This window comes from Xiphophorus hellerii, chromosome 20 (assembly GCF_003331165.1).
Source record: "Xiphophorus hellerii strain 12219 chromosome 20, Xiphophorus_hellerii-4.1, whole genome shotgun sequence".
NCBI classification, from domain to species: Eukaryota; Metazoa; Chordata; class Actinopteri; order Cyprinodontiformes; family Poeciliidae; genus Xiphophorus; species Xiphophorus hellerii.
In genome coordinates, this window is record NC_045691.1 from 22,083,476 (window position 1) to 22,111,368 (window position 27,893).

Sequence of the window (27,893 nt, forward strand, 5' to 3'; positions counted from 1 at the left end):
GGCGGGGGGAACATGTGAAGAAGCCAAGTGGTGGGACAGCGGAGTTTGCTCTCAGTGTCCCAAGCTGTGCGGTGCCAGGTTTTTGTTTTGCAACCGTCATGATCGTCTGCATTTTGGCGCTCGGGTTGTTTTCGTCTGCGCTGGGCAGACATCTGCAGGATGGAAGCGACTTGCCCCGGGTCAGGAGGCTGCGTGGAGAGCCCGGGGATGCTGAGGAGCGACGTAGCGTGGAGAGGAGGGAGCTGTCGAGGCGCAGCGCTGGACTGAATGAGCAGACATGCACGGCTTTGCGTGGAGTGGAATCCGCGCTGCAAAACAGCACCAGCACTGTAAGTGACTGTAAACCAGCGAGGATCGGGTTATTATCGCCGAATAAGTAAAAAGAATCGGATTAAAGAGTTGGTGAAGTCACCCAGATACACCGTGCTTTTCCTAAATCACTCCTAACAAGCTTGTAAACTCTGGTTAGACAGCCTGTTGCTACTTTAGGAGACTAGTGAATCGGTACAACGTGAATTCATCAGTTTCTTCTGGGATTATGTACCAAAAATATGATGGAAAGGAAATATTTTGAACAAAATCCTGTTTCTAGTCAGTTTATTTAAAGTTGTGTGATATGAAGTAACAATCTCAGCTGCACCTGCCAGATATAAAATGTTTAATACCGTCATGTCCACTCTCTTTAACCATTTTATTTACCACAACTACAACACCATTGTCTTGCAAAAGTAGTCACACTTCTTGAATTTTTCCACATTCTCTCGTGCTGTACCCACAGACGTAATGGTGTTTTATTGGCACCTTATGTGATGGCTCAACAAAAGGTAACACGCAATTGTGAAGTGGAAGGAAAATGTATAAATAGTACCCATATGTGTGTAATTTAATTGCAGTATAAATGCTGTGGTTTTGTGAAGACCTCAGAGGTTTGTCAGTGACTAATAAAGAACATAACGACCAAGGATCACAGTTTACAGGATAAGCTGGCGAGATATTTGAAGCACCGTTTAATCAATCATATAAAGAATGAACCACAGGAGAATTTGTTAATAGGGCAATTGTTAATTGCTCGTTTTGCAAATGTGGAGAGAAGAAAAACATTGTTTAAAGAAAGTCGTGAAAAAGGATTGTTCGTTCCACAAGTCGTTCAGGTCACAGGAAACATTTGGCCAGATGAGACCAAAGCAGAAGATTTTGGCCAAATTATGTTTGCAGAAAAACATCCAAAATGCTGCGTGGACATTTCTCTGAACACACCATCCCTGCAGTGAAACACGGAGGCATCACAGGACGTTTGTCGTTTGCACTGACAATCCTGGGTAAGCAGGGTAGGATAGTGTTGCTGGGAAGGTAGGTGGAGCAAGAACATATAGTGAACACTAGTCTCTATGGGCATTGGTGGTAGAAACAGCGTGAGGAAGAGTTGGAGGTGTAATAGCAACAAAGTGTGGTTACACAAAAGGAGGCTCAATACAAATGAACACCACACTTTTCAGTTATTAGTAAAACATTTTCAATTTTCTAGGCCTGTCACACAAAATCATTGAAGTTGGTGGGTGTAACTTGAGGAAATGAAAGAAGAAAAAAATCAACAGGTTTGCATACTTTGGCAAAATGCTTATTTTTTCCTGACTGATCCCAATAATGGTCAGTGCAGGTTTTAGAGGAAGAAGAGTCGTTTCCAAGTGGAAATTTTTTTATCAAGCACAATCAAATCTGAATTGGCCACACGTGGAGACGCAGAGCCTGCTTGGACAGAGAAACTGTAATTTGAAAAGTAATTTTTACCCAGAGCTGTCATACAAATGTAGTGGAGAAAAATAGCTGAATAATTCCCATTTAGACAGGGAGATAAATGAAGCAGAAAACCCATAAAACAAAAAGCGAGAACATGGATTTGTCAAACCAACTCGACTTAGAATTCGGAATACTTCTTATTTAGAAATACTTCTCTTAGGTTTCTTGAAGTCTTAAAGAAAATAAAAATCAGGAAGAGACATCAAGGCACTTTGCAGTACAAATGATTCCAGTTTATATACAGAAATATGTTCAAATCTGTTAAAACACATCGGGCTGATTTTTAATTACATATATTCCAATTTGATCAAAGCTATGAAACAGGGGAGTCAAGTTCAGTTTATTATGGCATTAATTTTGCTTCATAATCACCAGGCATGTGGAAACAGTAGAAAGGAAAACATCCCTTTAACAGGCGAGTTAAAGGGGAGATGGATGCTCACCACTCGGCATATAAACTATACCTTAAATGCTTCCTTTCAAAATAGTTACTGAATAACTCAACTAATAATTTGGCCGGTGCACAAAGTGCTGGATGTGGTTTTTAGCCTGTGTGCACAAAGCTGATAGGAAACCAGAAAAAAATGGTACTAGAAGGCAAGAGAAGTTGGTGTTCAATGCAGGAAACATGAATATTCGTTGGACAGAATTGATGTTGATAAATTTTCTATCTGTCATAGTCTTTGTCTAATTGATTTAGACAAATGTAGGTCATCAGTTCGGGTCACTTTCACTAACTCCGCTGACGCAGGTTGGAGCGAGATCCTAATCTGTCGGTTTTTGCAAACTGTCAATTTTTAGGATATTAAATCTTAGGGCATCAGTGAAGTTTTTTTTTTTTTGATTTCACATGTATCAAAGATGTACATGTAACCGTAGTCTTGTTTGGAGTAATATTTTTTAAATTTATCTCCTATTGGCCAATTTTCTCGTATTCTTTTATCCTTAAGCAGACAACAGAATCTGTATTCGCTGCGTGACTGCCGTAATCGAGGGCACGATAAGGGGAATGTGCAGCAATAATAGCTTTATCCAAAGCTGTTTGAGGTCCCACAGCTCAGTCTCCGTCCTGTTGTGTGTGAAATGGCAGATGTTACATCATTCCTGCGGTTCAAACACCTGGGTTAACTTCTGAGCATGAAACCGATTCAGCGTGCTCACAGAGATCAGACTCTCGACTCCTCAGGGCCTCTGAAACCCTCCCAGACATTCCCCTTCTTTTATTTATTTTTTATTTTTTTGCTGTTTGCTGAGCTTGATCCAATCTCTGCCGACCGACGTCTGGTCTGTGGTTATCGGATCTGCCATATAGATTACTGTTTGCATCAGCAGGTACCCTCACCTGGTTCTGCCTCTTGTTCATTTTCCGCAGCTTACACCCTGATAAACTGCTCTGTGTTTTGACAGCCCGCCCAAGCTCTGGAGTGTTTATTTGAGATTTATTTTGCTGACTCTGACAGGTTTCAAGCTAGCCGGTTGTGTTTTTATTCCGTCTTCTTGTTTTGGGCTCCATCCTGTTCTCTGGTTCTTTGGCAAAAGAAAAAAAAAAACAGAAAAAGAAAATACAAGCTGTATTTACTGAGCGAAGGGTAGCTGGGTCACAGCAGAAAAGGAGCAGATGATGTTCCACATGGGGTTTAAAAGGGAAGTAGAGGGAGAAAGACCTGGACAGGCAGGGGTTTGTTTGCACACAGGAAGTGACTTGTAATTGTTTATTTTTATTCCAACAAAGGATGATTAATATTCCAAGAATGATTTTAATTTGTAAAAACATGATTTGTTATTAAGGAATGTGAACCTTTTTAATGGAAGACAATACTCTCTCGTGGAGCTCAAAAACCATTTTTTTCAGTAGATCAATTATTCTTCATTACAACGGGTCTCAAGTTTACTCAATGCTCATAGGTGCCAGATTTTTATGTCTTAAGAAGAATACAACTGTGCTTAGTCATTTTATTTTCCACCTTCAATTTGGCAAATGCAATTTTTTCCACAAGTATTTGCCGATGTGTCTGAGCATCCCAGTCTTAATCCATAGTGTTCAATGGCATGACTTTTGCTGCCTGCTCTAGCGGTTCAATCCTTAGGAAGACTTTCCAGAAAGCGTAGCAGTGCTTTTATAGGAATTTACCATTTTTCTAGAAGTACATTTGTGAGGTCAGACTCTAATGTTGCACAGGAAGACCTGACTAACAGCCCCTGCTCTAATCGGGACTTGATTTGTGTTTTGGTGCACAGTCATGTTGGAAAGAACCCCACGCCTTCCAGCTTGGGGAAGGGGCCAGGTAGTATATTATTATTTTATTAGCTCTTAACGCCTGCCACCTGGAGTGTATTTTAATTAATTTCAGTTCAAATTAATTACAGTTGTATTCATTTTACTTCACTTGGGCTTATCTCAATTTAGTTTTAATCAGTTCTGTTTCATTTAACTTTATTCAGTTCGAATCTGTCCAGTTAAAAATATTTTATTAATTCTGAAAGTGAAATAGATGTTGTAGGAGCTGCCATTTTCTAAGTTTCTATATGTTTAAGACTCATTATATATATTATATGTTTCTGACTGGGAAGGGAGGATCTCCTTTACGGGTTTGTTACAACAGCAGATCTGAGGAACTCTGACTGAAGACTGTTGTTGGAGGACTTTGTTGTGCAGAAGATGTTCAGGGTTGCCTGTCAAACTTTTCCCTCTAATGAACCATTTTTATCCAACACAGAGTGAGTTCTAGCTTTAAGTCTCTGGCCCTGACGTTGACCCCAATAGATGACTGTTGATGACTTTGCACTTTTCTCATCAGACCAAAATAAGATAATGAGCATCTTGCTTCAAAAGCTTCCTTGAGAAATACTCTCTTATACGTCCTTTCATGTAAACAGACTTTTATGAAGTGTGACAAAAATTATCTCAGATTTTTTTTCTGTCTTGACATATAGAGGGATTTAGTGAATTTCGATTGTTTGCATTACATCGGGATTGGTTGGGTGCAATGAAGCACTGGACTCCCCCATGTGGTGTTGTGTTGCATGTACAGTCTCTGGTTGTAGAGAGGTTTTTGTCTGGTATTCAGTCTGAGGGTTTGAAGCAGTGACAGTGTGGCAGCATGGCTGGTGTTGCCTCTGTACCAACCAGGGGGGGACAGGATATTTTGACCCTCTCCTTTGATGGGATGGCTACCCTGTGTCCCCAGTTCCTCCCCAGTTGCTTTGGGTTGTTTTCAGGTGACACTCGCCATTAAGGTGAGTGTCGCCTTAATGGCACCATTGGTGTTGTTTCTTAGGCCAGATGTGGCGCCCTAGATTACAGTTGCTACTTGCTAGTTGCAATAGACACCTTCAGTTCTTTGAGTCTTGTTTTATTTCCATTTTTTATTTATCCTCTTTTCTTCCTGTCTTTGGTGCTGTTGAATGTGTTTTTCGTATCTGCCAAGTTTATCTCTGTTGTGGCCTGTCCACTTTGTTGCTTGAATCGGATTTGTTGTGCCATTAAGTCAGTAAAGCCAATCGTGCAATGAAAGGGATATCTTACACTCCTGCAGCAGAGCAGTTCTGATCTGACACGGCCATGTAATCAGATCCACCATATTCTTTTCGTGAGCTAGCTGAAAGGACACACACAAGAAATTATTACATAAACGAATAAAAAAAATCCAACACACATACAAGATATTCAGAGATATAAAAGCAGCGCAATATTCTAGATAATATAACTCTGACATTTTTGGCTCCAGATCAAGATATTTTGTTCATGGACATCAGATATCGAATCTTTTATGTCAGCGTGACTTTATTTCTGATAAGCCGACTGCATTAAGCTTTGTGCCACATCAGTGACCTACATACTGTTATTCTAACCATTAATCACATTTCTAAGTTTCATCATTACCCCTTATGTCATACTTCACCATTATAAGTGCAAACAAGAAAAGCTACAGTAGGTTAGCTGTGGCTAATTTGTTTACAATCCAACCATCAAATTGGATTCCTGAAAGTTGACTCCTGGGGTATAAAAAAAAAGTTGCCAACTTTAGCAGCAGAATTACTAACACCTGTGGTATTTCTCAGCTAAACACAATGAGTCATGATGTAATTCTTACACGCTATCGACTAAAGCCAGTGCTGCCATCCTTCTGTCCTCATTTCAAAACATGGCCTGTTGTTGTGATGAGCTTCTCTTCTTTTACGGTTTTTCTGAGTAATAACTTAGGTAGCTCTAGCCAGCGTGTCATTATGTCCAGTAACATAGGCCTGGTGTACACAACTTTGAGTGTTAGATCAGAGATCTAAAGCTTGACCTCTTCTTCTGAAGCTTTGTGTGTAAACAGGGCTCAAGTCGAACGCTAGCGCAGAGGGAATAAGGACTTCATTGTATTGGCATCCCGACCTCTGTGAGAGGACGTCACCCACACTCGGGGCCATTCGCCTTCATGCCGGCTGTGGAAGTCTGAGAAGGCATATGTGCATGTTTTTTTCTAGTGCAGCTGCAAGATGGTCACTGACCAAACACTGCTTTCCATATCAGAAAGCTCAAAGTTGACCGCCAGTGTCAAGAGTGAAGCTGCAGATAAAGGGCTGGAGAGGCTTTTCAGGAGCAGATCTAGACATTCATCAGGTGGTGCAGCAGCATGAGGTCATGTCTGTACTGAGACCTCATGTAGGGACATCTCCTGATTTTAGCTTCTTGCTAAGACAATGGCTTGTTAGTTCTCAATAAATCTACTTTATCTACTACGTTATATGCTCATCATCATTTACTAAAAGCAGACTGCTCAGTTGGCAAGTTGTTCAATGACTGTTTCACCTATGATCATTTAATCTGATTTGGTCCAGCTGGATTTTCAGGGGGTCAGATATAGATGCAGTGTCTTTCACATTTGTCACATTGCAAAATATAAAAGTCATTATATTTTTGGGGCATTTTATGCAACTAAAGAAAATAGTGAATAATTGTAAAGTGGAGGAGGAATGATATGTACAATTTTTTTACAGTAGAAAGCCTGAAACGTGTGAATTATGTACTTGCATTCATTCCTCTTCATACCCCAAAATCCAGTGGGACCAAAACTGACTAAGAGTTTCAGATTTTACCCAATCTGACCTTGTGTTTATAAGGATCTCCAAAATTTGATGGAAAATTGCATAAAATTTTAGAAGAGCTATGGATTCAACACGTTCGAATGACACACAACTTTTTATGAACTGTGTGATGAAAAGCACAGTTCATGAGCCAGCTGCAACTTGTCTGAATAAAACCCCCCAAAAACAAACCACCATCCTCCTACTATTTTTCATTGTCTTCTTCGTCATTTTTGCAAGTGGCAACATCTGTTGATCATGTGACTCATGTGATGCACAATAAGTGTTTCCATTGCGGCTTTGCAAAATATGTCCACTTAAATACGGCTGAAAACCATCACATCCTAGTTCTCAAACACATTATCGACAAACTTGAGTTTTTTTCAAAATTACCATGTTTCCTTTAAGCAGATTTATTTTTGTCAATTCAATTTGCTCAATTTTATGGTTAATGGAAATGCATCTACATCAGGTAAATTCAGTAGATGGGTGCATGGGACCTCCCTGCCAATTGCCCCAGAAAGAAAATCAAACAAGTGACACCAAACAGGCAGTCTCTTTGGACATTGAAAACAAAAGGCGATTCAAAGTCCCTCGGTCCTTAGAGCACTTAACACAGAAGCATCCTTATATATTTCTTTTAGTTTAGACTATAAACTATACACCACCTTAAATTGGATTGAATTAATAGAACTATGTTACTTAATGTATTTTTGCATTAAGAACTACGTATGTTACTTAATGTATTTTTGCCAAACAGTACCAGAAATTCCCACCCCTAATTCCAATGAATTACAGTCCTTCATTTGTAACTATCAGATGAAGAACTACCAGCATTGCGCCAGGACCTGGTTGGTTGTTAGAAAAGTGTGTGGTTTCTCTGGAACTTGTTAAGGGACATAAGAGGGGGTTGTACGCATGATATTGACCTTGCAATTAAAAAAAAAAAAAAAAAAATCCACTAAATTTAAACTTGTGAACCAAAATCTTGTGTTCCTTAAACTTTCCACTATGGAAAAAGCTCAGTTCAATAAAATCTTTAAAAGCCCTGAACTGATCAACTTAATGCTTGTATGTACACTTCCAGTTAACACTTTAGCTTTACTTCAAACTCCAGGTTCAACTAGGCCTCGGAGATGTGTGAATGTCACTGACTAAATTTCATTTCATGTAGGAGTTTCAAGAACTGCCTAGCAGTATCACTGAACTGTTAAAAACTAGCACCACTTCTATTGCCAGGTCTTTAGCTGATCAAAAATAGAGAAAACAGAACAGATGGATGATGGGAGAGTGTTATGGGGTGATTTATGCAGAGGAGACTCAAATTTGTGTTTGCAGAGTTGGACAGAAGAGAGCAGGCCTGTTTCCTTTGGGCCTGTTTACAAGGAATTTTCAACTCACAGACAACAGACCATGCAATCTTCTGCAGATTTACAGAGCTTTGCAGACTCCCCCTGAGCCTGCACGTACCTTGTAAACATGCCCGCCTCATCAGCTGATGAGCGAAGGGAGGGAAAAATAACAAAAACAAAATAAACCTTGCTGCATTCCAAACAGTGTGAGACGAGGCCTTAAAACCCACATGTTAAGAGTCACAGCGGACGAATGGATGGGAATGTCGTTTCCAGTCACAGCATTTGCTTTGAAATCTAAACTCTCTCTCCGCTGCTTCTAGTATTATGCCACAACTGTTTTTTTCCATGTTTTTTTAAAAAATATATTTTTACCTTAAATCCTCAGTTGGTTGAGAAATGCATTTAAAAGTATGCTAACGCTAACAGTTAATTTTTTTTTTTTTGAATGAATCTGAGTGGAGTCTGTTCAGCTCTAATGTATGTTAGGTGTCCTCGGCGGTTGTTTTGTTGTCTGACCTAATCTTTGTGATTTACACAAGAATGTAGGTCACACATGCAGAGTGCATCCAAATGACGGAGTTACTTTGGACAGTATGGACATTCTGTCCTCTCAGCTGGTGTGTCCGCTGCACAAAGAAACAACAGGAACACTCTCAAACTATGTCTACATTTACCTTTGGGGGATTCATGTTTTAAAGCCAAAATAGTGTTAAGCAAATTCCATCAGCGTATTCTAACTTTCTCTGTCAGCTTCTGCTTGTTCTGCATGAAGTTTGTTTCACCTTCTCAGTCTTGTCTGTTCTGTTTCAGTATACGTTCAAAGTGCGCTCAATGGGCTCACTCTCGCTTGCCTGGGTGGGAGACGGATCAGGGGTGAGTTTGTTCACATATCTATGCACTGGTTTGCAATGTATTCAGGTGCATTTAACTTTCCAACCAAATGTGACGTGCATTTCTTGTTTAGCTCTCTTTGTTTCTAAATAAAATCCAGTGCAACCAGAAGTCCCATAATTAGAAAATGTACAGTATGTGTTTGTGTTTGAATTTAATCTCAGCATAATTGCTGAATTTAAAAGCTGCTCTGTGGTATAGTGGTATCTGTGGTATAGTAAAGTGGTATAAATAAAAGCCATTTTATGTGTTAGAAAGGTCTAGTCAAATTTGAGACATAAATCCAATTAAGGATTTATAAAAAGATATGAAGATTATTATTTTCCATCCAGTCTGTTTGAACTTGAACTATATTGCAAAGATAGAAAATTAATTTTAACACAAATGCATTCCACACTTTTCAAATTTTTATTAGAAGCAAATGTTCAGACCATGCATTATTTTAATTCTTCTCGATTCTCTCCTACTTCGGGTCTGTCTCTTGAATTCCTAATAAAATATTTTGAGATTTACACACTATATTTAGGTGTATCTATTTATATAAAGTGTACGTATATGAGAGCTGTTGTGCAACACTTTTCTTCACAGGTGCTCTTGGTCCTGACGACGTTTCAGGTGCCGTTGTTCTTAATGCGATTTGGCCAGTCTAATCTCTACAGGAGGTGAGGAATGGCTCCTTTAACAAAGACGGATTAGTTGGTGTTTTAAGGTTGCTATGTTCTGTGCGACTAAACCAGGGCTTCTCTGTGTGCGTGTCAGTGAAGACTACGGGAAGACGTTCAAAGACGTGACTAATGTGATCAACCACACTTTCATCCAGACAGAGTTTGGCATCGCCGTCAGTCCGGATCATTCAGGAAAGGTGAGCCCTTCGTTAAGAGCCAAGCTAATAGATGTTGCATCTTGTATTTGTGTCGTTTTTATGATATACAGTACAGACCAAAAGTTTGGACACACAGTTGTGTCCAAACCTTTGGTCTGTACTGTATATATATTTTAAAATAATTAAATCATTTTTGTTTGGATTCAGGTGATCCTCACTGGCGATGTGTCTGAGTTCGGTGGATTTCGACTTTTTTGCTCGCGGGACTTTGGTCTGACCTTTGAACCGACGGACCTGCCGTTTGTGCCCCTCATTCAGATGCTGTACAACCCCGGGGACAGCAACACACTTCTGACACTCAGTATCACGGTAGCAGCGCTCTGTTCGCCAAGAATGTTGAGTTTTAGTGGAGCTAAACTGGACCTCCCCGACTCTGTCGCTTATTCTTTCTTCAGGAGCCTGTCATTTTACTCCTGATCAACATTATTTATGACTCAAATTTTTACTTCCTTTCCAGCTGGATCTGTGGCTGTCTGATAACTTTGGCTCCACCTGGAGGAAAATACACAACAGTGTGTGTTTGGTCAGATGGTGAGAGTTTCTCAGAATATTTACTAGTATCAGCTGCTTAAGTTTCACTTACATTAAGAACATTTTAAATTGTAAATGACATAAAACATGTTACTGAAATAAGCCTAACAGATGAAAGGGAAAGAAAAGATAGCTAGCTTCCTGACAGACATAGCTATAGCTGAACAGTGGTGTTTTGATGTGGACCATATGGGCAGTTGCCCAGGGTGACATTAGAAAGGGAGACAGATGAGTAACAGATAAAAAAAAAAAAAACTTATCTGTCATCATGTTGTCTTGTCTTGTTCAACAGAAGGCCTGCTGTTTTAACAGCTCTAATCTTATCTAAATGACTAAACCATGACATAAGAAGTGTTTTGGAAACTACTAAAAGTGTTACAAAGTTGGACTAGTAAAGGAGCAGGCAATTTTCTGAGCCTTTTTTTTTGACTCAATCAGTTTCAGACAGATAAAAATATAACATCTGATATTCAGATTTATTCTTTCTAACAAAAAGCAAAACAATCAAATGCAATAGTAAACAATAAATGATTACAAAATTTCATTTGATATTATAGGAAAAAGTCCAACCAAGTGTAAAAATCTGAATTACGAGCAAAAAATAAAAAGTAATTTAGGGAGGGAAAAAAGTTTTCCAAATACTGATGTTAAACACTTTTACATATATAACTGAAGTATATTAAAATGTAACTTAATTTAATATCCAGAAAAATAAAAGACATTGTTTTATGACACCATTTGATCTTGCAAATATTTATTGTATGTTTAATTCTCAGAAATGTAGAGAGTAAAAAAAAAAAAATCACAAAATTTACTGCTCTGTTGAGGAAAACAAGGTATGGCGTTTTACTGCTTCAAAAAAAATACACATTTAAATCATCTTTTGGCTCTTGAGTTTATTGCTAAGTACTGGTGAAGCAATACATTTCGAGTATCACCACAGTTGCTGAACGAAAGAAAGTGATGACCAAGATATTTTTGTCATGTTTGCGCACTGTAGACTGCTTGTTTGTGCCCATGCAGTCTGCATGCCCGTCGTTGCTTTTTCTACAGGATGAATGAGCGTCATTTTTTATTCATTGTTTTTCCAGCTGTTCTCTTCTGCCTCACTGTTCAGATGGCTTTCCTGACTCTGCTTTTCTCTGATTAGCCGGCCCACGGTTGCTTATCTGCACAGCCACCACAGTCATTTTGGGCCCGAGCCTTACACTGACCACAAAGAGCAGAAGCTGATGTGGTTCTCAGGCTGAATCACGACTCAGGAATGTGTCTCCTATTCAGCCTGCTATCCTTGATCCAGCTGCAGTGTAAAAACTGTCATCTTTGTCTGGCAGCACAGCTTGGACTGCTGCCTGGGAGGATGAAACGAGTGCATTAATTAAACCGTCACATTTTTTTTTACCTTTATACTAGGAAAGTAAATTTTTTTTAATTATATTTAGGCTTTCTTCTGTTTCCCCTTTTCTTGTTTCAGGGGTCCAAGAAACAGCATCTACATAACAACCAACACCAATGGATCATGCAGTAAGACAGGATGATACAGTGTTGTACATTAACATGTAATTCAGTCCAAATTTTTTTAAATAATTCATTTTCCTTTTAGATGACAAAGGGATGCTAGATTTAAAGAAAACAATGGACTACGGCAAAACGTTTCACACAATTGCATCCAGAGTTTACTCCTTTGTCCTTGGAGGAAAATTTGTCTTTTCGTCCATCATGACCGGGATGGTATGTGTGTCTTTTATTTTTCTTTTTGGCTCATCATTGTTTTTCTTCATGAAAACTAAGCAAAGGTTTGTAAAGTATCCAGTCAATTGAGAACTTTCCAAGCTGCTTTGCTCCTTCTTAGACATTGCATTGGATAAAATTTACTAGTACTCCTTAAATCAGGCATGTCACATGTGTTTTTGTGCGTTAGGGTACAGAGCGTGTGATCCATGTCTCTGTAGACGGCGGGGATCACTGGAACATTGCTCAGCTTCCTGCTGTTGACCATCAGCAGTTTTACTCCATCCTCGCAGCCAATCAGGACATGATCTTCATGCACGTGGATGACCCCGGAGGTCAGTGGTAGTGAGCCATCTTTAGTGCTGATTGCATCTAAAGATGTTGACCGTGTCTCTGATTTTTGATCATTCAGATAGCGCATAAGCCTCACCCACAGGCAAAGAAAGATTCCTGAAAATCAGAACAGCTTTCTGTAAGGATCCACTAGTGGGTCACAGTTTAGAGCACAGACTTTAATACTGAGTGTGTTTTATGTCCTGTCTGGGGCAGACTCAGGTGTTGGAACCATCTACGTGTCGGATGACAGAGGAGCTGTCTTCTCCAAGTCACTGGAGCGCCATCTCTACACAACCACAGGAAGCGACACAGACTTCACCGCCATTTCTTCCCTGCGGGGCGTCTACATGACCAGCATACTCACAGAGGGTGGGTCAACATGGACCTAATGTTATTGTCACTCAGGAAAAAGGACAAACTCATCTTAAACTATGGCTGTGTTCACACAGCAGGCAAATGCAACCCACATCCGACTTTATCACAGAAATGTAATTTCTAGGCCACATTATATTTAAAACGATTTAATGGGATATATCATATTTTTTTTATTTTCTCGGCTGAGTATCTGCTGTCTGATATAGCTGATCTGGCACTTTTGTGTTCTGGCAGACGGTAACATAGAGACAGTGATCACGTATGACCAAGGAGCCAAGTGGCAGCCACTGCGCAGACCCCAGAACACCGACTGCGATGCTGAGACCTCCACCAACAGACCAAGCAGAGTGAGACGAGCTCCTATTGCTTTGTGGATGAAGTGTTGCAAAGTTCCATGTTTTCAGTGCTGCTCGTCTTGATGTTACAGTGCAAGCTTCACATATATGCCTCGTACAGCACAGCCATGAAGATGAACGTTCCCGTGCTGCCGCTCTCGCAGTCCAACGCGGTGGGTCTCATCCTGGCTCACGGTAGGACAGGGAAACACACAAAGATCCTTCTATCTGCTCTGTACAGTCTGCTGAATTATTCTTCACGTCGCTTCCTGTTCCCTCTCTTCAGGCAATGTTGGAGACTCGGAGTCTGTTCTTGCTCCTGACGTGTACGTGTCTGATGATGGGGGCTACTCATGGCTGCAGGCTCTGAAGGGTCCCCATCATTATGCGATCCTGGACTCTGGAGGACTGCTGGTTGCTGTGGAGCACACCAACTCACCTATCAACCAGATAAAGTGAGATTATATCTCTAGGTTTAGCATATTTTATTTTATTTAGGTTTGGGGTTTTCATAGCCCAGGTGTTATGAACAAGCTTTACTCTGATACCCTCAAGTAATTAGGACTTGGTTGGTTTGTAATTTTAAAGCAACTTTTAAAGGCAGGTTTAGCAGAAGAGTGTCACTGTTTTGATTAAGTATTTAACACTTCTCTCTTGAGTATTAATTTTTTTTATTGATTTAAGTATTTGATTGATATATAAAACTTTCTATTTCCTTTTAGAACATGTATTGTATCTCAAAAGGACATCCATGGTTAGTAAAATGAGGAAAAATCCAGTTGGTTTGACCAACAATTTTTAACTTTTGCCACATAGATTCTCAATTGCTTTTACATCTGGACAGTGACTGGACCATTCCAAGTCATGCATATGCTTAAACCTGAACTATTCTGCAGCTCTGAGTGTTTATTTAGGGTCATTGTCCAGCTGGGAGTTGAACTGCCACCCTAGTCTCACATCTTTTGCAGGAATGCTGTATCCCCCCCTATCATCAATTACTGAGCTGAAAAAAAGCAGCCTCAAAGCATGACACTGCTGTTATGCTACCATTTGTTGCACTGAACTTTATTTTCGACCTTTCGAGTAAAGAGGGCTGAATATAAATGAAGGCCACACTTTTCGGAATTACATTTGCAAGGAAATTTGACAAATTGCCTTTGTCTTCCTCTCTCATATAAAATTTTAATAAAAAACACAGGGACGTTTTTGGTTGTAATTAAAAAAAATGTAAAATTCAGAGAAAATAAAGTATGGATGCCTTACCAGGTGCCATCACTTCTCCCTGCTCCCCTTCAGGTTCTCCACAGATGAAGGCCAATGCTGGCATACGTATAACTTCACCAGCGACCCGCTGCACTTCAGCGGCATGGACAGCGAGCCTGGCTCTCGCTCCATGAATGTAAGCCTGTGGGGCTACAGGAACGACTACACCAAATGGGTGGCGATCACCATAGACTTTAGGAAGCTCCTCTCCAGGGACTGTGAGTACAGTTGAAGGAACACACCTGTGATGTTGGATTATAATGCATGAGGGCAAGTGTGCTTCAGCTCAGAGGCGTCTGTCGCCGTGCAGGCAATGAAGGGGACTATGAAGAGTGGCTGGCTCACTCTGCAGACCCCAGTGGCTCGAATGACGGCTGCGTGATGGGCTTCAGAGAGACCTTCCTACGCCTGAGGAAAGATTCAGTGTGCTGGAATGGAAGAGACTTCGCCATTACCAAGAAGCACTTGCCTTGTCCGTGCTCAGCGGCAGATTACCATTGGTTTGTCCTTCTCTCCTGTTACCTCTTCAGTAAAATTGAAATGTACAAAACTAATTTTAAGTTTCGATATAGAATATTCCTGTAAAAAATAAAATAAAATACAAAAATGTGTTTGCTTATTTTAGGAAAATTGTATCACGTGACAGATTTTATCAATACAATAAGAATGACAATGATTATATGTTGCACTTTTTAAAGTCCTGAGCTAAAGAAGTACAGGACCGTACAGTACATAATTGAAATCCTTGGTAAAAAGTGTAAAGATCTGTTTAAATATATTGATCTATCTATCACAGTGGGTTTTTTTTATCCAACTTTTAATTTACGTAGATTTTATCAAAGGGAGAGAAAACAATTTTTATGATCAAACTATGCCTCCGATACTGGTACTCCTAAAACAAATGAAGCTTTTCGTTTATTTCTATGTAACTTATATCAAAGGCCATCAGAGAGTCTTTTAATCAGAGAGGCATTTGAGTAACAATTCATGGCTTCCTGTTTCTTGGAGTGTAAATAAAATGTGGCACTTTACAAAATGAGGAAAACCACATGTACTGTCACAAACAACGATGTACAAAATAAACATGTTTTACAGTAGCAGCAAAATGTCCAGATGAAAATAGAATAACAATAATCCAAACCATTTCTCATGTTAATTTCAGTAGCATAAAAGTTCAGCATTGCAAAAATAATTAACAAATTTGTCTGTGCCAAAATGACCCCTCTATAAAAATATTTATAGATTATTCTTTACTTTTTTAAAGTTGATCAGAGTTGCTTTGCAACTTTCAGATAAACTTGCTGTTTCTGTGGTTTGTGAATATGAAGTGACACAGAGTCCTATTTCTCATAGATAATATGTAGAATACAAACTCAGGAGAACATGTTGGTCTATAAAAATGTAAAATAAATGTACCTGAAGTAATTTTCATGTATACCTCGGTTTTCTAAGTCAAATAATGCCTCTAGAAAATCTTAATCAGTAATCTGTCACTTTGCTTTGCCATGGTTTAAATATTTTGATTTTCATAAGTGAGTGAAGGTTTTAGATTTCAACTTCTGCAGAATACCGTGTATATTCACTGTTTTATTTGTAACTTATTAAATATGGGGCACAAAAACCTTTCACCCGCAGTGACTTCGGTTACTACCGGCCGGAGAACAAGTCGGAGTGTGTGGAGCAGAAGGAGCTGGTGGGCCACGCTCTGGAGTTCTGTTTGAATGGGACGACTGAGCAGCTGCAGACCAGTGGGTGAGTAGGCTGGTCACACTTTCAAATTCATTCAAATCCTGATGTTTCACCTCGGGCATTGTTGCATTATCGAATTATATTTCTTCTCTGAGCCTGTACTCTGCTTGCATTTTAGATGTCACTTTATTCAGCTATTCAACAGCTTGTTAATTTTCACATATATTTTCTAAGCAGACTGGATACAAAAAAAAAAAAAAGTTAAAATGTCTTTACTGGTGACATGATCACGACCGGAAGCTTAGAAAACGTTCTGTTTTGTTTTTAATCACCTAATCCATGCATGTGACGTTTATCTCCAAATTTAAGATACCGGAAGATTCCTGGGAACCAGTGTGAAGGAGGTTTTCAGCCGGAGAGAAAGGAGACCGACTTAAGGAGGTTGTGCATCAGTGACGCCCTTCATTCCAAATCTCTGGTCAGTTTATCTCAGTCTTAGAAAGCAAGCTGACTGCATTGGTTAGATGGACATGCAGCTTCTCTTTTGACTTCCCCCTTAAAAAACAAAAAGGTTTTAAACAGCTTGAACTGTGACAAACAAGGTTAGATGAGGACCCAAGTTTACTTTACAGAGCGAGGAGGGTCAGGGATGTAAAAAAAAAAAAGCCCGCTGTTTGAGAGCTGCAGAAAAGAGTGGCATCTTGTGGTCACACAGTTTCCATAACAACAATTTATTTTAGGATTTATCTTTATTCGAACTAGAACATGGCTGGACAGGGATCCAAGTTTACTTTGCCACCATGCAAAGTTAGGAGGATGGTAAAGAATGTAAAAAAACAAAATTCTGAAAGATCAAGTGTTAGAGGAAAAGTGACATGGTGGAATCACCATATCTCCATAACAACCATTAACTAGAAAATTTCGGAAGAAATTTAGCCGGGGCCTGCCAAGGCGCGCCCGTCGGGCATGGGCCCGGCGTCGTCAAGCCACAAATCGGCATCGACGCTAAAGAACGCCGCGACGTAATCAGTGGCACGCGGAGAACCGCAAGAACGTTAAGCGAGGCGGACGTGCACCGTTCGGTACGATTTAAAATGTTGTCAAGGCTTTTATTTTGGAAGTTTTGTTAAACTTCATTTCAAAGGGCCAAACTAATCCCAAGCGTAATAGTCCTTGGGTTAAAATAGTTATATAATGCTCAAAACACAAGTAGCTGATGTAAAAATATTCAAGGCTTTTATTTTGAAATTTTCAGTATGCTTCATTTTAAAGTTCTGAACTAATACCACGTGTAAGAGTGCTTTGGATGAAAAAGTCAAATAAAGCGAAAAAGAGCAATTACGTCATGTAAAAATATTCAAGGCTTTTATTTTGAAACTTTTGTTAAGCTTCATTTCAAAGGGCCAAACTAATACCATGTGTAACAGTGCTTTGGATGAAAAAGTCAAATAAAGCCAAAAAGAGCAATTACATGATGTAAAAATATTCAAGGCTTTTATTTTGAAATTTTTGTTAATCTTCATTTCAAAGGGCCAAACTAATACCATGTGTAACAGTGCTTTGGATGAAAAAGTCAAATAAAGCCAAAAAGAGCAATTACGTCATGTAAAAATATTCAAGGCTTTTATTTTGAAATTTGCAGGATGCTTCATTTCAAAGGGCCAAACTAATCCCATGCGTAATAGTCCTTAGGTTAAAATAGTTATATAATGCTCAAAACACAAGTAGCTGATGTAAAAATATTCAAGGCTTTTATTTTGAAATTTTCAGTATGCTTCATTTTAAAGTTCTGAACTAATACCACGTGTAAGAGTGCTTTGGATGAAAAAGTCAAATAAAGCCAAAAAGAGCAATTACGTCATGTAAAAATATTCAAGGCTTTTATTTTGAAATTTTCAGTATGCATCATTTCAAAGGGCCAAACTAATACCATGTGTAACAGTGCTTTGGATGAAAAAGTCAAATAAAGCCAAAAAGAGCAATTACATGATGTAGAAATATTCAAGGCTTTTATTTTGAAATTTTCAGTATGCTTCATTTTAAAGTTCTGAACTAATACCACGTGTAAGAGTGCTTTGGATGAAAAAGTCAAATAAAGCCAAAAAGAGCAATTACATGATGTAAAAATATTCAAGGCTTTTATTTTGAAATTTTCAGTATGCTTCATTTTAAAGTTCTGAACTAATACCATGTGTAACAGTGCTTTGGATGAAAAAGTCAAATAAAGCCAAAAAGAGCAATTACGTCATGTAAAAATATTCAAGGCTTTTATTTTGAAATTTTTGTTAAGCTTCATTTTAAAGGGCCAAACTAATACCATGTGTAACAGTGCTTTGGATGAAAAAGTCAAATAAAGCCAAAAAGAGCAATTACATGATGTAAAAATATTCAAGGCTATTATTTTGAAATTTTTGTTAAGCTTCATTTCAACGGGCCAAACTAATACCATGTGTAACAGTGCTTTGGATGAAAAAGTGAAATAAAGCCAAAAACAGCAATTACCTGATGTAAAAATATTCAAGGCTTTTATTTTGAAATTTTCATCAAGCTTAATTTTAAATTGCCACACTAATCCCATGTGTAACAATTGCTGGGTTAAATCAGTTATATAAAGCTCAAAAGAGCAATTTTCTGATGTAAAAATATTCAAGGCTTTTATTTTGAAATTTTTGTTAAGCTTCATTTCAAAGGGCCAAACTAATACCATGTGTAATAGTCCTTGGGTTAAAATAGTTATATAATGCTCAAAACACAAGTAGCTGATGTAAAAAAATGCAAGGCTTTTATTTTGAAATTTTCAGTATGCTTCATTTTTAAGTTCCGAACTAATACCACGTGTAAGAGTGCTTTGGATGAAAAAGTCAAAAAAAGCCAAAAAGAGCTATTACCTCATGTAAAAATATTCAAGGCTTTTATTTTGAAATTATTATTATGCTCCATTTTAAAGTTCCAAACTAATCCCATGTGTAACAGTGCTTTGGATGAAAAAGTCATATACGGCCAAAAAAAGCAATTACATGATGTAAAAATATTCAAGGCTTTTATTTTGAAATTTTCAGTATGCTTAATTTTAAAGTTCCAAACTAATCCCATGTGTAACAGTGCTTTGGATGGAAAAGTCAGATAAAGCCAAAAAGAGCAATTACATGATGTAAAAATATTCAGGGCTTTTATTTTGAAATTATTATTATGCTCCATTTTAAAGTTCCAAACTAATCCCATGTGTAACAGTGCTTTGGATGAAAAAGTCATATACGGCCAAAAACAGCAATTACCTGATGTAAAAATATTCAAGGCTTTTATTTTGAAATTATTATTATGCTCCATTTTAAAGTTCCGAACTAATCCCATGTGTAACATTGCTTTGGATGAAAAAGTCATATACGGCCAAAAAGAGCAATTACGTCATGTAAAATATTCAAGGCTTTTATTTTGAAATTTTCAGTATGCTTCATTTTAAAGTTTAAAACTAATCCCATGTGTAACAGTTACTGAGTTAAATCAGTTATATACAGCCGATAGCAGCAGGTAGTTCTAAAGGCCAGTTCTCAGTCCTGATCTGTTTCAACTGAGGGTAGATAGAACTACAGTGATGCGTATTCGTAGTCCTAACCAGCAGCCAATAGCCTCTTGAGTTCCGTTGCTATGGTAAATAATGGTCTCAGCAGGTGTGAGCTGTGAGCTCTGAGCTCTCAAACACACAAGTGTGTTTGAGCAAACACACTTTACTGAAAAAAAGCATTGGAAACAAATCCTTCTTGTTCGGGAACCGTAATACATATTGGAAAAGCGTTTTAAGCGTATGAGAGTTCAATATGTCTTCTGCGATAGTCCCGAGATTCATATCTGTACCTCACTCAGAGCATTTACAGCGATGAGAGAAAGAAATGTTGTGCCCAGATATGAACCGAGATGGGCTGTCACTCTAATTTGAAGAAAAATGAGAAACTTTGGGTCGCTTAGAGGCAAATTGTGGACAAACCGTAACTGGTATCGACGAGCCGTCTTCACTTTCGAAGAGATCACAGACGTATCTACAAAATGAAATTTGAATGGCATTTCTAGGTGAATTTGTGACGACACAGCAAATCCTCAAAAATAGGGTATTTCTAGGATTTTTCCCATTGAGTTATAATGGGGTTTTTTTCGTAGTTTTTTGCGAATTATGTCGCCACGTTAAGCCCAAATCCCACCAGAAGTAATAGCTCCAATGGCGTGAATTTTCTGCACGTTTTGATACCTCATTTGTAGGTGTGCACCCAGCGGTACGAGCCGCATTAACGGTGACGGAAGAAAAATAAAGAAGACTAGAAAATTTCGGAAGAAATTTAGCCGGGGCCTGCCAAGGCGCGCCCGTCGGGCATGGGCCCGGCGTCGTCACGCTACAAATCGGCGTCGACGCTAAAGAACGCCGCGACGTAATCAGTGGCACGCGGAGAATCGCAAGAACGTTAAGCGAGGTGGACGTGCACCATTCAGTATTATAAAGTAAGTATATCAGCTAAAATCAGCAGAAACGCTAATGTTAGCGTCATTGCTTTCATCAGTATGTGGGAAATCACTAGGATATTTTCTGTAATTGATTTACTCCATTCAGTATACTAAACATTGCTAAAAAGTAAAATAAATAGCTAATAGCTTATTGAAGCTAAAATGCTAACGCTAATGAACCTTGCATTTAACTGTTCACTAACAGTTCAATGCTCATAAACTCCAGGAAGGCAGTTCATTAGCATTTACCTAATGATTGTCACAAATATAAATTTTCAATAACGCACACACACAACATATCACAGTTTAAAAATATATATTGACCTTATGTTAAAGATTTCTACAAACTTTTTACAGGTAAAGTTTACAATGAACCAAAATTACAACATTTAAAGAATACCATAAATTTAAGAATCTAATGTCTCTGCAATAAAAAGAAATTGCTATCTTTTTTATTTTTAAACAACACCTCATATTGTTAAATAACTGATTTTATGTATTCAAGTTTTAAATATTACATTTGAGTTTGCATGGATGTAAAATTACTGCTCAGTTTAAAAATTACAGTATTTTTAAACTGAGCAGTTTAAAAATATGCTCAGTATTTTTAAACTGCTCAGCTAAACTACGCTCTTTAGCTCGTTAGCTTGTCGATGTTTCAGTTTTATTCGCTGGGAAAATTATTCTTTGTCTGCTTTGAAGATAAGCAGACAAATAATAAAAAACAAGTTTTGATATTAACTCTCAACTTCATTCACAAAACTTTTTCGTTATTTATTACACAACGAACATGCATTTCACATAAGAACAAAACAATGAGGTGACGTTGCCTGTCCTTGAACACAACGCTGATCCCTCTTCACCCTGTCACCAACTCAAACACATCCTCATTGTGTTGTGTTCTGTAAATAAACACAAAACACAAGCAAAATCAATAAACTATATGCATATTCCAGTATACTGAGTTTTGGTTTTACATTCATTCTATTTAAATGTAGTTTGTTTGTGCTTACCAATGTTTTCTGGCCGGATGTCAGGCACCGTTTCCCCCTGGTCAGTTCGTCGATGTCTGGTTTTAGTTCTATTCTGTGGCAATCCGCAAAACGGCGTGTAGGTTTTCGTCAGTAATGCGCGATCTGTGCTTGGTCTTGTTTAAAGTCATTATTGAAAACATCTGTTCGCACAGATAGGCGCTTCCAAACGTGAACAAAACACGAGCTGCGTGGAGTCGAAGCTGTGGCATCAAATCAGAGGCAGTAGACGGTAAAAGTAAAAGTCCTCGATTGAAACATCACGGAACTTCGCTCTTTAACTTCTTAGCTTGTCGATGTTTCAGTTTTATTCGCTGGGAAAATTAATAATCAGCTTGAGGTGACTCTGCTGCACTCTAGTGGCGAGAAGCCGTAATGTTGGTTGGTAAGAATCGGAAGGCATTATGGGATATGTAGTTTGTAGTCAATTCGTGCTCAAAACCTATTTTAAGTCAATCAATGGGGCTGTAAAACGGTGGTAGGGGGGAGAGGGCCACATAAAATGACGTAGCGGGCCACATGTGGCCCGCGGGCCTTGAGTTTGACACATGTGCAATAGAGGATCTATCTGCTGCTCATGCAAAACAGTCTATTTTAATCCCATGTGTAATAGTCATTGGGTTAAATCAGTTATATAATGCTGAAAACGCAAGTAGTTGATGTAAAAATATTCAAGGCTTTTATTTTGAAATTTTCAGTATGCTTCATTTCAAAGGGCCAAACTAATCCCATGTGTAACAGTGCTTTGGATGAAAAAGTCAAATAAAGCCAAAAAGAGCAATTACCTGATGTAAAAATATTCAAGGCTATTATTTTGAAATTTTTGTTAAGCTTCATTTCAAAGGGCCAAACTAATACCATGTGTAACAGTGCTTTGGATGAAAAAGTGAAATAAAGCCAAAAACAGCAATTACCTGATGTAAAAATATTCAAGGCTTTTATTTTGAAATTTTCATCAAGCTTAATTTTAAATTGCCACACTAATCCCATGTGTAACAATTGCTGGGTTAAATCAGTTATATAAAGCTCAAAAGAGCAATTTTCTGATGTAAAAATATTCAAGGCTTTTATTTTGAAATTTTTGTTAAGCTTCATTTCAAAGGGCCAAACTAATACCATGTGTAACAGTGCTTTGGATGAAAAAGTCAAATAAAGCCAAAAAGAGCAATTACATGATGTAAAAATATTCAAGGCTTTTATTGTGAAATTTTTGTTAAGCTTCATTTTAAAGTTCAAAACTAATCCCATGTGTAACAGTGCTTTGGATGAAAAAGTCATACAAAGCCAAAAACAGCAATTACATGATGTAAAAATATTCAAGGCTTTTATTGTGAAATTTTCAGTATGCTTCATTTCGGCTTTTATTTTGAAATTTTCAATATGCTTAATTTTAAAGTTCCAAACTAATCCCATGTGTAACAGTTACTGAGTTAAATCAGTTATATACAGCCCATAGCAGCACGTAGTTCTAAAGGCCAGTTCAGTCCTGATCTGTTTCAACTGAGGATAGATAGAACTACAATGATGCGTATTTGTAGTCCAAATCAGCAGCCAATAGCCTCTTGAGATCCGTTGCTATGTTAAATAAGTTTCACACCAAGGTGTGAAGTGTTAGTGAAACAGCCTGAGAGCCTCAGAAAATCCTGTCGCATGACTTTGCTCTGAAGCACCGTGACAGAAAACCGTACGGTCTAGATAAATTTCGAAAACATTTTACCGGAGCAGACAGGCGTATCAATGTGAGGACCGATTTTGATACTAATCGTGCGATATTTGTGGGCGTGATGGCGATTTCAAAAATGATTTGGGCTGAAAAAGTTGTCTTCATCTCTCACTCTAAGCAGCCAGAGACGCACTCTAACTTTAGGAAAAATGAGAAACTTTGGGTCGCTTAGAGGCAAATTGTGGACAAACCGTAACTGGTATCGACGAGCCGTCTTCACTTTCGAAGAGATCACAGACGTATCTACAAAAGGAAATTTGAATGGCATTTCTAGGTGAATTTGTGACGACACAGAAAATCCTCAAAAATAGGGTATTTCTAGGATTTTTCCCATTGAGTTATAATGGGGTTTTTTTCGCAGTTTTTTGCGAATTATGTCGCCACGTTAAGCCCAAATCCCACCAAAAATAATAGCTCCAATGGCGTGAATTTTCTGCACGTTTTGATACCTCATTTGTAGGTGTGCACCCAGCGGTATGAGCCGCATTAACGGTTATAAAGAATTATAATAATAATACTTAAAGAGACGCTTCTCTCCGACAATAGTAATAGGTTCCTGCCATTGCTTTGCATGGCAGGCCCCAATTAAAGAGACGCTTCTCTCCGACAATAGTAATAGGTTCCTGCCATTGCTTTGCATGGCAGGCCCCAATTTTAAGGTACTTGTACCGCGCTTTATCAATACTTTATCCATTCAACCATCCATTATCCAACATGCTTATCCTTGCAGGGTTGCGAGGGGGGCTGGTGCCTATCTCCAGCGGACAACGAGTCGCCAATTCATCACAGGGCTACAAATCTAAAAAAAAACAACAACCTGAAATGAATGTATTAAACTCAAAAACCCTGAGCTGTAGGATAGATACAGTGCCCTTGATGTTTTGCAGAATGTTTTATGTTTACTGTGCGGGTGATTATTGTTACAGCTGAGGAGAAAAAAAAAAAGCTACATCAGATTTTGTTGCTTCTTCTCATCTGTTTGTCTCTATCGCTGAACACAACAGACTGACAGCAGTTCACCTAGCGCTGCTGTCATAGTGATGGTTGTCATGGCGATACTCCTGGTGAGTGTTCTCACAGGTGCCTGGCTAGTGAAGAAGTACGTCTGTGGTGGACGGTGAGTTGCCGTTTTTTCTGATCTCACCACTCACACCCCCAAACACTGCTCACATTCCTGCTCCTTTCTCCCCCCTCAAACTAATGTTCTGTTTTCTCCAGGTTCCTCGTTCACCGATACTCTGTGATGAGGGAACACGTGGAAGCAAACAAAATCGAGGGAGTAGATGATGTCGACACCAACTACATGGAGACAGAAAAAACACAGTTCAACGATGATTCAGATCAAGTGTGTAATACTTACATATAAACTCATTAGCATGGTTGTATACGACAGCAAAAATCTGAGTTCTTAATTTGTGCTGGAGAATCAGATTAAATGGAGCTGAGTACAAATGCACACCATATTTTATAGACTATATTTTAAAATAAAAATTGAAACCCTTTGTAAATTCCAAAACTAAAGTCTTGGTTTTTTTTGCTTGTGTCTTTTGATAGGATCTCTTGGAATAAAATTTGTCCACAGTTAAGGCTTTCAAGATGGCTGAGGATCCCTGTTGCTCCAACATTCTCATTTTAACATGTGCTTCTCACTTCTCGCTGCCCCTGGTGGATGGATGACCCTGCAGCAACTTGCGCTGATATGTTGCATGATTGCGTCAGATTTGGCTTCTTAAAAAAAGGGGGTAAATAGTCTGGGACAGAGAAAAGCCTTCTGAACAAATGGGCCTGCTAGGATGTTTAAGGGAGCAACCAAGCAACAGAAAACATAATAGAATCAGCCTTTTTATGTCCAGAGATGTTGCCTGCTGTCATTTTAGTACTTTGTAAATGTAAAACCTGCCAGATACATTTCTGTGGCATATGGAGTATGTCATCACCAAATTTTTAGAAGGCTACTCACTTTTCTGGAGTTTCTTAATAGTTAGATGTATTTTTTTAAATAAGCTATTTCTATTTTATCAGAAGCAACTGTGAGCAGTATTTTGTCATCTTATCCTGACTTTTAGCAATGTGTGGCTTGTTATTTTTACTATCTCTGCTAAGAGTAAAAGTCTTTGATTCTTAATTGATAAAAACTGAACAGATTTTGTTGGTCTTCTCGCAGTAAGTGACACTGTTAACATACAAACTCTTCAAGTTGCTCCTGTGACATCTAGGTTCAAAACGGTAAGAATATTCTATAAGTACGGTTTGATTTTGTTTCCATCGACTAAAGAAATTATGTTTAAATTGAAAAAAGTATTTTAATTCAAGTTTGGGAAATGTTTATCAAATTTTTATAAATATGTACTTATCAATAAATTTCTAATAATGACCACTTTTGGAAAAATAGCTGTAGCAGATCAGTTTCTAAAGTAGAATAAACACAGATTTGGCCCGTTAAGTGAAATGTGGGTCCTGTAAAAGTCATGTTATTAACCTGCTGGGACTATGTCTGCAGTATTTGTCATTGTTAAATACATTCAAGGTAAAGGATTGGGAATATATTATTTGTAAATAACGAGCTAGATGCTAACATTCTCCTTCATCCAACTGTTTTTAAATACCACGCGCTGGCATATTGGCTGAAAAATATGTGAAAAGTTTCAAAATAAATGTGTTTTGTTGCAATAGAAAAATGTTTATACAGAAAATGAGTCAAAATCTAACCTGTTTCATGTATTTTTATTCAATTTGGGAAAAATAATTCAGTGTTAAGAAACTTTTTTTTAGATAAGTCACTTAAAAAAAATCTGTTTCACAGGAATCTTTCTGACTCCAAAAAAATTTCTTTCTTTTCCTTAGGGTATAGAAGTGACATGATAAAGAGCATAATTTTTCTTGGTTACTCTTCAAAATATGAAACATGTTAGTGCAGTAAGGCAGTCATTTGTTGATTTTATTTAGTGGTTAAAAATAGCCCCTGTAGAAAATCACCGGAGTTATTGGCTGCTGTGACATCTTCTATGAATAACCGGAGAATTTTGTAAAATACATTTGTAATGTAATTACTGCTACTGTCCCTTCCAAATAGTTTTCATACATGAACAGCTATCGCCTTACGTGACCGAACAAAACTGCTGAGCTCGAAACAATTGAGGTAATTTGTGTGAAGTGACACTCTGAACTTAAACATTACCATTTCTTCCATGATATTAAATGCGCTAGCCTTTTTCTTCTTCTGTCCTGTTCGCATGGTGAAAAATGAAAGACTTGAATTGTTGCCAAAGCACTTTGATTGTAAGTTTCTCTGATGTTTCAGGTGAAATTGTAAAGAGTAAACCCAACATTAGACTATAAAGCATTTCCTGGATATAAAGTTGAAGCTAACACAAACTTGAACTCATGTTTTTCCTAGTGGCGTCAATGCAGGTACTAAAATTATCAGCATATTTCTGTGGACACTTTAGAATGATAATCATGGTGGAATCCAAATATGTAATATCACTAAGGTTGTACTTTTGCAGTAATAACAGCTCAGTTGTATTAATTTTTCTACTGGCTTATTACATAAGCTTTGTCAGTGTTTGATTTGATTAACTGAATTTTATACATTTTTTTTACCTTGACTTGTCACATTTCTGTTGTCTGCTTTGTAAGACCTGGAACATTTGTCAAACACAGGGTTTTATAGTCAATGCTTGTTTTCTATAGCAGAGGCAATAACAACCCAGTAAATAAGCTATATGGTACTAAGCAGGCATAATAGTGAGGGATTTCTCAAAAACTGTTGGATTTGTGCAAGCAAGTTGAAACGCCTGATTTGTCCCAATTTACTCAAGTGTCTGAGAGTTGAGTAGCTATTTACTGGATTGAATTACTTTTTTGCACTCTCTTCAGATCTGTGAAAGTTTTGAAATGATTGTACAGCTACAGTACATAATGTCCATTTTTCAGACCGAGAGTGTGACCTGTTTCCCTTCTTGATTTATTTACTGCTGGGATGCAGGTTGAACTGGTCAGTGGTACAGATGTTTGGTAACAATTGTTTGCATCTATGGATTAAAAGTAAAACACAATATTTCTCATATGTGTTCTTGTGTGTTTAATTATGCTTTGTGCAGCTTTTTTTTCAAACAGAGGCCCAGGTGTTTGAAGATAATAAATACACTCCACAGGTGTTTGCTTCTACAATTGAGTGTTTATTTTTTTAAAGTTCTCTACAAGCCTTATAAAGAAAACTTCAAACATGTGAATGAATGTCCGCTGGTCATATGAGACCATAATTTAGCTGTTTGACACATGTGGAATGCAACATGAAAAACTTAACATTGTAAATCACCCAGTGGCGCAAAAGGTGGCTATGCAGTGTATGCAACGCATAGGGGCGCTGCACTAGAGGGGGCGCAA

General features: G+C 38.1%; 1 protein-coding gene across 1 annotated transcript; it reads left to right on the forward strand.

The window, feature by feature from the left end:
• On the forward strand, nt 1-27,674 carry LOC116710478 (sortilin-like). The gene is made up of 20 exons (XM_032549550.1): nt 1-329; nt 9,036-9,098; nt 9,705-9,778; nt 9,876-9,978; nt 10,147-10,308; nt 10,457-10,530; nt 12,005-12,054; nt 12,134-12,261; nt 12,452-12,596; nt 12,811-12,966; nt 13,207-13,319; nt 13,400-13,502; nt 13,594-13,762; nt 14,604-14,788; nt 14,881-15,070; nt 16,206-16,322; nt 16,629-16,737; nt 24,509-24,621; nt 24,723-24,849; nt 25,059-27,674. The coding sequence occupies exons 1-20, from the start codon at nt 99-101 to the stop codon at nt 25,071-25,073; spliced, it is 2,427 nt and encodes an 808-aa protein (XP_032405441.1). The 5' UTR covers nt 1-98; the 3' UTR covers nt 25,074-27,674.
• The last annotated feature ends 219 nt before the right edge of the window (nt 27,675-27,893 follow it).